Source organism: Hermetia illucens, chromosome 1 (genome assembly GCF_905115235.1).
Source record: "Hermetia illucens chromosome 1, iHerIll2.2.curated.20191125, whole genome shotgun sequence".
Classification (NCBI taxonomy): Eukaryota; Metazoa; Arthropoda; class Insecta; order Diptera; family Stratiomyidae; genus Hermetia; species Hermetia illucens.
Window position 1 is genome coordinate 143,292,521 of NC_051849.1, and position 10,321 is coordinate 143,302,841.

Below are 10,321 nucleotides of genomic sequence, written 5' to 3' on the forward strand. Positions count from 1 at the left end.
TTGATGTCAATCGTTATAATCGTCTCCGAGAAAAATGCATGTGACAGTGGACAGACATTTATTGTTTTAATAAGGTTTTGTTTTACACGAAACCTTAAAAATCACCCCTAATACGAAATTATTGAATTTAATGATTGCATAGCTGACGTGAGCTTCAAACTATTTGTTACTTGTTTATTTCAAAGTATTTATTAAAATGACGGGCTCTCCTGGACCCGTACAAATTTTAAGTTTTTCTAACTTTTTTCCACCATAATGAGACCCACTCTGTGTCAGTCTTTTGACCATACGCGTTATCGGGATTCTATTTATCAAGGTAGCTTCCTTTAGTGGGTTTTTCTTGGATGATCCACGGTTCGTTAGAGCATGCACCCCACAATATGATGGTGCCACTGCAGTGTTTAATTGTTTACTGAATATTACGATTTTCTAAGGCAACACCAGCTCTTCTCTACACCAATTGTGGGCATCGGAAACGAAAATTTTGAATTTAGATATGCCGCCATAAATAACTCTTTTGTCTTATTAATAACCTCTTGAGCATTTTTAAGTCGTTTTTCAATATTTCTTTGGGGAAGCATTGGCTTCTTTCTCGGATTATAGGCCCTATTCCCTCTCTGTGAAGAAAATTCCGAACGGTTTGAGGATTAACTGTTACAATATCTTTGTTCCAAAATTCTTGGCAATAGATATTGCAGTTGCCTTGGAGTTGCTCTTAATGTCCCGCCAAATCTGATGACCACTGTTTGTTTTGCGAAAAACAGTGCCACTTTCTTTAATGTTTTTAAGGTTTTTTTGCCACTTGCATAAGGGATAAGATAAGGCATAACGTTGGGAAATTTGAAGAAAATCTTATTAACAAAGTTATCGAAACTGAAACTTTACATTTTCTGCGAATTTCGTGCATTCTAAAAGTAAAGTATGACTTCATCATTCGTCAATACCACAACAAAGTGAGCTCATGTGAATGGAAAGTCGCAGGGAAACATTTCGTTTTAATTTTTTAATCATTTATATATAAATATCAATAACTCCAGACAAACATATGTGTATATTTATACGTATATAAATCAAGCTTCGGGGTAGTGCCTAATTCAGATAGATATATTTGCACATTTATCAAGCTGTATTTAATATACGTACTTTACATGTATATACTTTTATGCACAAAGTAAATCCAAAATAGGTGTCCAATCAATTTATATACATGCATATCGACCCCGACATCAGTAATGTTTGTTCGTTGAAAAAAATATGAAGGAATATTTTGTGTTTTTAGTCACATACGGATGGAAAAATGTGCGTAGAAAGTTTCACACATAAGATGAACACAAAACCTTTATACCCGAAGCACCAGCTTCCGGTATTCCGACTTGTTTATTACTAATCAACTTTCATCATTCATCAACTTGACTTTGAGTTTTTTATAATTTGAGCTGTTTCCTAAATGCTTTCATCGTTATTGTCATATTTAATGATCAGCTCTTCTGAATGGCAGGACGACTGCTTATCGTCCACTTTCGGCTCTTTAACGCACGATACTTGCAATGAATTAATTGTCATTGTAGATTCCAGAAATCCAGGACTGATAAACACAACACGAAACATAAAGGCATTCTCTTTTGAGCAGCGATGCATTCAGTGGTCCAAGTTTTTTTGGCTGGGATAAACACTTTTTTGTTTTTCCGTAATATTTCTGTGTAACAACAAATTAGTAAGATAACAAAAGCAGTAGCAAACAGCCGTAACGATTATTACTTTTTCTTTCTTCTGAAATTGGATTAGAAGGTCTATTGAAGTTTTCGAGTACCTTGGGCCATCACGGTCTGAGTGCTCAGAGGCTATAGCTTGTCCAACCATTTAGTTGGTTGACTGTGTGTATTAAAGCAGAATAAATTGAGTAGTTTTTAGGATAGGGCAACAGTTTTAAAAAATCGTGTTTTGATAAAAACGTATTTAAAAGTTGTATATAATTCATAATAATGGACCTTCTCCTCTTCTTCTTCAAAGAAATCATGCAAGGCCGTTTCCTCTTCTCCGATAAGCAGTTGAGTTCGAGAATATTCGATGCGACAGCCAGAACTGCACCACCCCGATGAGAGAGCCCTCTTGCTTCGTACACTTCTTTCGTTTTACGGCTGAAACTTTTCAACGGATTCAAATTTAAGTTTAAATTTGTGAACACAAAAAAAGTCGATTTTTTTATCGGACACACTAGATGGGCTTAAGCAGTTTGTATATCTAGGTCGCGTTGTTTCTATTGACTTCCATGACGCTCATATAATAAGCGGAACGGAAAACCAAATGTTCGCGTTTGCTATTTTTTACAAATGTGGGAAATACGGTTGGCTTAAAATCATTATCAAACCTAATATAACCGTAAACGAAAAACTTTTTTTTGTGGGCTAGATATATGTGTATGACTAAGTTGCCAACGTTTTGGTGGAACACCAAAAAATGTTAATTGGGTCACCGAATATGGAAATTACTTTCCTAGTAAAGGCACGCATCCGCCATGGAGTTACCAGATGCAAAAGAATTGAGGAAAAGTGAAGATATCTCTGAAGTTATGGGAAAGGCTGACGCATATGATCAATATGATGATCCGCGGCAAAAACATATAATTTAGAAAACTATTGCTACTATACGGTTGCTAAATTGAAAACTACTTTATTTACTTACAGGCTCTCACCCGCGCCAATCACATCATTAGTGAAATACGCGAAACTCATATGTGGTAAGGTGTTGACTACTATCGGTGATTCGTGAATTTTCTACAGAGATCTTAGCATGCGGTGGAACGTTCTTCTGCAAAATATTAATATAAAAATCCCACTTATTTACTCATTTTTACTTATTGCTTGCTTTCTTTACAGTAACTTTTTCTTATCTTTCTAAAGTTAAAAAATGTCATCTTTTTATTCTAATCATTTCGTTTCAAACTGGCGCTTAGAATTGTGAATTTAATGAATCTTAAAATTACTGACATTTATTACTGTTAAACAAAATTAAAAACTATTCACTATTCGAAAAAGACGGTATAACGCTCGCTGAGGCATAAAGTGGACGGACTTTCTGCCCATTAGAATGTTAGAACTGAAGAAACTCGTCTAATTTGGAGCATTTTGGTATTGGATTGTGTTTATGGGGTTTGTAGTAGAGCTAGATTCAGTCACTCTAAATTCATACTTTTCATTCAAAATTATACTTAACTGTTCGAAAAGCTCACAAAAAAAGCAGTACCCATTATTCCGGACGTATGTATTGCATGCAGCAGATGTCAGCGATGTCTAAACCTATAAAAGTCGTACCTACCGAAATCAATACACAAGAAATGACACGAAACCGCCTACATTTTATGGCGATGGATAGCAGCGAAACCCAAATATGACATGAACGTTTAGTATCATATGCATTTTTAAAAGTATTTAATACATCCAAATATAGAAGCAGGAGGGAGAAATATATGGAAATATAAGAGGGTTGCGTGTGAATATTATTAGAAGTTAGGCGTGTTTTTTTTATTTTTCAATTATTGTTTAGAAATATTTGTAGTGATAATTAAACTATACAATTGTTGATAAGACTTCATTCATTTTTCATATTCTTTGAATATTATATTGTTACGAAAGCTTATAAACAATAGTCAAATGCGAGTTTTATTTAGAATAAACCTTTTTGAATTTTTGTTGATAAACGTGATAATCAGAAACCGAACAGAAACAGAATAGTTGTAATTTTTAGGCAAAATGCATAATAATTGTAATACCAACATTATAATTGTGAATAATTTATTCAACTGAACCTTTACTTTCTTTCTAACCTATCTCCTTCATCTTTCAATTCTCATTGTTAATTTAGCATGAAAAGCAAAGTTTAGTGTTAAGAGGTCATTCCCACGATAGGAGAAAAAAGAAATACCGGAAATGTAGGGGAGAAAGGTCAGAAGTAAAAGTCGAGAAACAAATACGGAAACAAACTGAAAAACTTGAGAAATCAATATCTATCAAATGCTAGTCTTAATGAACAAAAATTGTTTATATTTGGCGCCAATAAATGCTAAATAGTCAATGAAGTTGTTTATTTGATTTTTGTTGTCATTGTTGGCTATCAAATCTTGGAATTGTTTAATGATAAAACCCTTCAGAGAACTCTAGGTTGACCACCGGCACAACCAATGCAAATCCGTTGTGAGTGAACCTAATTGGTTTTTCATTTATATTTTCTATTTCATAATATAAGATTTTCAAAAGTGAAGTGAATAAAATACTGACTTAATGCTGTAGACTTCAAGTTAGAAAAAAATGTTGCAGACCGATTCTAACTAATGGAAGTGTTACTGTAATATATAGGTGCATAAATAATTCGTATGATTCCTCAAGAATCAAGTTCACTTAGCAAGGGCGAGATCTTTTGCGGTTGCCGTTTACCTTATTATAACCGTCATGGAAAGTAGGATTTATTTACTTCCTCCGCCACCATATCCATTTAGCCAGGGTGTCACGTTCACGATGGGAGAAATTTTAATAGCGAGTTATTCCAAAATATTGAATGAATTTTCCATAACTAAGCCCACGATTTTTAAATGTAATTCGAAAGCTAACATAATAAGGCAACTTTCGACATTTGCAGACTTGAAAATTTACAATATTGAACTCTGGAATTCAGATGAAAAATCAATTTTGAAATTTCTTTACAGTTTGAACGGCTGTATCTTCGGAGTAACGGTAACCTTTGCAATCGGAAAAATATCCATTTATATGAAAATTTATGTAGTTTCCGGTTACAAAAAGGATGAAACTGGATGTTTTGGTCGTACAGAGATGAGGGGTACAACCCTTCAACTCTCCGAAGAAGTGAAATATCTTTCTAGATAGAATGCTTCTTGGAAACAAACCTGTAAAGATGGAACGAGCTCTCACAGCTTATGGGCTGTGCAGACGGACTTTGCCTCGACATGAGGACTTAGACTACAACCCAGGTACAAACCGATGTGGGTGTGACAGCCACTGTTATACTGTTCTCCGAAGGTTGAGAGAAAAATCGGAAAATTTTTTATGGTCTGATGAATACAAAATAGTTTTGCGTAGTGACAGAGGGTCTCACAGATACGTAACGCACCCACTCCATTTTGCTGTTGGTCTTATGTACATACACATTAAAAACGAATAAGCACAGACGTTCAAGCATTATGGTGGGGGCTGATATTAATTCTATGGTATAGTTCTATACATTGGATCAAAACAACCATGGTTATGTGAATATACTGCAAGGCGTCATGCTGCAGGGCGGAAAAGTCAATAAAATGGATAACGGTCCAAAATGTACCAGCAAAAATGCAGAAAGTTGCTTGAGAACAATAGAAATAAAGCTTGCAAAGTTAGCAGCGCAATCACCAAACCTCAATCCTATTAAAAGCTTATGCATGTTAAGCATGCCGTTAGTATTGCAAAATCTAAAAACAACAACGACCCTTCGCGCATCTTGGTGTGCCATTCCCCTGTAGAGCAATGTCACCGCCTTGTCGACCCAATAAGCAATCGGTGTAGGGGCGTGATTAAAGATAACACGTATACAACGAAATGTTAACCATAATTTAATATTTTCTTCTCATTCGAATATAAAAAATAAAAAGTTTTTTAAAAAAACTTTCGACTACCATTTTTTTGGGCGTTCGTTTATTTGATTTTTTTAAACAAAAGTAAAAGTTATATCTATTTCGCTTTTGATAAAAGTAGTAAAATTTTAATAAAAAGTCGTACTTTCAATCATTTGAATTATCCTCTAATACTGATACAAGCGCTCATAAACTTATTTTCTTAGATATATGACGACACAAGGAAAGGGAGGGGCACAGAAAGAGGAAGAGGAAGACTTATTGGAAGAACTGAATACAGTTCTTGCAATGTCCTCCGATTCAAATATTCCTTAAAAGTAGAGAAAACTGAGTTCTTGACAAATGCCTGGCATGATATGCGGAAGTCTTCTATATCGATTTTTCCCTTGGGACAATATAAGCATGCAATGGTTTTTCAGGCTAAAGTGGATGGCATCCGAAAAGCGGCAACCTGGGTGATTAACAAGCGATTGAAGGGCAGGTGCACCGTCGTCTGCAGCGATAGCCAGGCTACCCTGATCGGATGCCTTAACAAAATAGGGTACGATTTCCCCCATGCCGAGACCGAAACCAGCAATTGGAGTGTCAGTAGCATTGACTAAACTGGGAACGAACTTGCCGTAATGATAGGTGGCAGAGTTTAAATGCTGCTAAATACACCAAACTTTTCCTGCCAGAACCAAGCAAGCGTACTGTAAAGTTTATCCTGGCGAAAAGCAAGAAGACTAGCGGAGGTATTGTAAACATTCTAACTGGCAATGATTTACTAGCTGGACTTATGTATAAAATAGGAATTGTACAAGATGATACATGTCCCTTCGGTAATGAGGAAGCAGAACTTATAGAGTATTTTCTATGTGAATGCCACGCCTACGGACGCATCGTCAGATTTTTGGCGTTGCTAAACCCCAGTTGAAGCAAGTAGAGATATAGTGAATAGGGACCGGTTTCCTGCAAAAGAACCAGTACATTACATAACGGGTGAGTCGCGGGAATCAAGTGGTCTTGTAGGAACTAGCAGTCGGCCATTATGAAAGGAGCGGGACGTACGGCGTATGCAATCCACTCCTTCCCTTAGCATTTTACTGAAATGATTCAATTTCTGTATGTGACTTAATCTTAGAACCTTGAACAACCAGTTCAATCCATAAAATGCAACTATCCACGAAATAGACGTTAGAAGTACCTGGTTCACAAACAAACGTGGGCCTCTCCAGAAAGGATAATTTTATTTCAAATTGATCACGTGTTAATTGAATTCTGCCATTCCTCACCATTGATTAAAAAACGGGGGGGAGGGTTATGAGCCAGTATTAAGGCCAGAATGTCGGAGATGGTCATTGTCCACCCTCTCAAGGGAAAGGAGGAAAAAGGCGGGTGAATCTCCCGAAAAGTTACGATTGGGAAGTAATCAGGAAGGAGGAACTTCAGTTGAACGGCCAAACTTATCTCTCTTGCATAAACGGGAAGTGTCTGGAGGCACTGAAAAAGGGGAACTATAAAGTGCGGTTTGGAGGCAGGAACGTAAAGAAGAAAGTCTTCCGCTCCCTGAAGGCGAACGACGACCTGAAACCAGCCGACACCGCAAACAAGCTGTTGGAGGAGACGGAAATCGACTGTCCGAAGGAGATTGACGAACCGGATATCCATGCAGAAGCTGAGGGTAGCGCAGATAAATCTGAAGCACTCGAAGTGCACCTCGGCTAATCTGCTATTATTCCTCCGAGAAGAAGACGTCGACGTTGCATTAATACAGGAGCCCGAACCAGGAGGCCGAACCATTAAAGAGTTTGAAAGTAAATTTGACAATTTATTCTCTAGCACAAGAAATAGTGATCGGAATAGACCTAGACCATGTTTTCTCGCCAGGAAGAACCTGCACGCTTTTCTTTATCCGACCTTGAGTTCCAAAGGCTTAACCGTGCTCAAACTAGAGCAAGTGGGAACCGAGAACGATTATATCATCTTGGCTTACATAGCTCACGACCGATCAGCTCCACTAGGAGCTATAACATTTAACGTCCACCACCGCAGCGAGAAGGTGAAATAGGCTGCGACGCCACTGCAAAGCACATGCTTTGGGGCAGCTCGGAAATCAACAAAAGAGGTGGTTCTCTCTTTGATTTTATTATTAATACAAACCTACATTAATCTTCCCTCTCCTCAGCTCGGAGAACTGTGACGGTTGAAAAGAGGTCTTTTATACTCTCTCTACTAACCAATAATGGGACTTTTAAGGCTGGAGAACTGGAGAGTTTCTGACCACAAATCCTTCTTAGAACGCAGTTGGACACTTTTTAGTCTAAATCTCGGTCTTCAACCTTTTCAGAGATCGCAGAAGGATTGACTGATGGAAGTTTACTCAAAAAATTTTCCGTTGCACAAATTGGCAACATTAGGATAACAGATAAGTTGAAACTAAAGGTCGGTGCTTTGGAAGGAGGATTCTATATACCATGCCTTGGTAAATACATTTTCATCGTGCTGGCACGTCCGATCTTACGTAGCTGATCAGGGAGGCTTTTAACATTTGCTATAGGCGCAAGCACTGGCAGTCACACAAGGGCTCCCTGAGGCGGTGCAAGTCGGTTATCAAAACTACCAAGAAGCGGCCCTAGTTAGACTATTGTCAAAACATTCTGGTCAACGAACATAGTTGACCATTCTTTCTTAAAAAGTCGGAAGACTACTGAACCGAATATTCTTGGGACTCCCTGGAATTGCACTTCCCCGCCAGCGACGAGAACTGTTTGAGCCTGGCTTATATATCTAGAAGCCTATATCGAAAGCGGGCCGAAAAACTCGGCATGTCCTAGAATTCCCTCCGCCGAAGCTGCAGGGAGGAGGGAGAAACCCTCTGGTCCTTTCTGTGCGATTGTCCAGCTCTAACTAGAGCCAGGCTACATAAACTAGTCAAGGATCTTAAGGAGGTTTTTAGTTGCCTGATGGGAGAGCTATTCTTCGTGAATGCTGGGTGCTGGCCCTCAAGATCTGAGCCGGCTGGAACCGTCATGGTTTTAGGAGTGCATCTGTTTTAGTTCTACAACTCCAACAAATAAAAAAATAAAAAAAAACTCCCTTAGTGGTATCTCCATACACGTTTTCGTAATAAGAGTCGTCAATTTACTTTCACAGTTACTTGTGTTTATAACAGCACCGAGGAATTTATTCCCCGCTGTACTCCATTATGAGCCTTTTATTCACTCCTTAAAACGATCCTCCCCAGCAACAATACCTGTTGTTATGAGATAAATCATTTCCAAATCAAATCACAGCAAATCCGTACTTTCTAATTTAAATAGTTTTTTATTCAAAAATATAATGTTCGAAATAATAATAGGCAAAGGACGCGAATCACTACCGTTTCTACAGAATCATTTTTCAAATGCTAATTCGCACCCCTTCCGCCCTGAAAACAAACAAAACGACACTTTTGACTGGATATAAAATCGGGTGAGAACGACATGCACTTGCAAAAACTGGAAATGTTCGAAGTTTCGATTTGTTTTTTTGGCTGATATTTCCCTCTTAAAACCTAGGCCCTATTGGTATCGGATAAAACGCGCACTATACACCCTACTCCTCCCTTTGCGAACGCTTTCTCGTGCCACTGGAGCAGGTGACCACTGGATCCTTCCGAGGGTATTTCGAACCCTCGGTAGATGTATTTCATGAGCACGTCGAGCAGATCCCGTTCCTCCAGAGCGTCCACGATAGGCTCCATTTGCGAAGATTTGATAGAGAGCAGAACTCGAAGTGTGATATTCAAAGCGTTATCCTGGAATGAAAATGAAACCCAGGCATGAACTAATTGGCAAGAGACCAGATATCATGAGGATATTCTTACTTTTATCTGTTGATTCTTGCAGCCCAGGGGAGCATTTTGGAGCACAGCCAGGAGAGCTTCTGAATGCTTTCCCGTAGAGATAAGTTGGTTAAGGGAAATGTACCTACATTGTATAATGTAATCCACACCAACAAAAGAACTAAATCTAGTAAAAGCAAATACACTTTCGTTGAAAAGGATATTGGTTAAGTAGTGAAGTGATTTCACTTTCATCAGGCCCAACGTTGCCACTCGAATCTAGTTCGTCCTCTCGGAAGTTGTCCTCGTTGTACTGATCCACATCGATCTTTCGAAATGCTGAGCTTGACGTATTTTTGGCCATTTTTAGATAAATTCCGGCGAACCGCTACACCCTTCCGATCAGTCTAATCACAAAAATGATTCACTTGCCTAATGTCAAATTTTCTTATTGACAGACCAATATTTCTTGCTATTATATACATTAAACTGTCAATGTACCCACGAGCTTTCCGAAGGCTTGGCAAATAGCCGTTAAATTGTGAAGCCAGCGGAAGTTTATTAAATATGTAAGTTTCTGAATGTTGATGGCATTTGAATATAATTTGAATACATATTTAGGGTCTTAACATTCGTTACAGGTAAAAATAGATTGTGATGTGTTTGTCAAATATGCCTTTTCATTTTCGAGTGATTTTAAGAAATCTTTCAAATTAATTTTTCTATGGGACTAGTGACGCATTCTCCAAAATAAAAAAATCAGAAATGTAATTAATACACTTACAATAAAATGCAGGAATATAATTCTTTTGTAGATTTTAGTACTTCAGTCCACTTTAAGGAAACTGCCATTATCGGATATCTGCCATTTGTGAAGAGCAGACATTTTTGCTAATCAA

At 37.9% G+C, this 10,321-nt stretch overlaps 2 protein-coding genes across 4 annotated transcripts in view; one reads left to right on the plus strand and one right to left on the minus strand.

Moving 5' to 3' along the window:
* Nucleotides 1-4,075, plus strand: part of LOC119653031 (dynamin-1-like protein) — a 29,443-nt gene extending 25,368 nt beyond the window's left edge. For all 3 annotated transcript variants that reach the window (XM_038057480.1, XM_038057499.1, XM_038057491.1), the window contains one exon: nt 2,685-4,075. In XM_038057480.1, the coding sequence (XP_037913408.1) occupies nt 2,685-2,741 (57 nt within the window). In that variant the 3' untranslated portion in view covers nt 2,742-4,075. The remainder of the gene's footprint in view (nt 1-2,684) is intronic.
* A 4,828-nt stretch (nt 4,076-8,903) lies between these two features.
* LOC119656067 (actin-related protein 2/3 complex subunit 5) lies at nt 8,904-9,868 on the minus strand. Its single transcript, XM_038062348.1, has 3 exons — nt 9,647-9,868; nt 9,465-9,537; nt 8,904-9,395 (listed from the first exon to the last, which is right to left on the minus strand). Exons 1-3 carry the CDS (start codon nt 9,784-9,786, stop codon nt 9,153-9,155), a joined length of 456 nt encoding a protein of 151 aa, XP_037918276.1. The 5' UTR covers nt 9,787-9,868; the 3' UTR covers nt 8,904-9,152.
* Between the last annotated feature and the right edge of the window lie 453 nt (nt 9,869-10,321).

Excerpts from the sequence above, each read along its gene's own strand:
- LOC119656067 (XM_038062348.1), bottom strand. The coding sequence starts at position 9,786 with ATGGCCAAAAATACGTCAAGCTCAGCATTTCGAAAGATCGATGTGGAT. Across the intron at positions 9,538-9,646 it reads ATCACTTCACTACTTAACCA|GGGAAAGCATTCAGAAGCTC; the intron begins ATATCCTTTTCA and ends ACTTATCTCTAC. Across the intron at positions 9,396-9,464 it reads GCAAGAATCAACAGATAAAA|GATAACGCTTTGAATATCAC; the intron begins GTAAGAATATCC and ends TTTTCATTCCAG.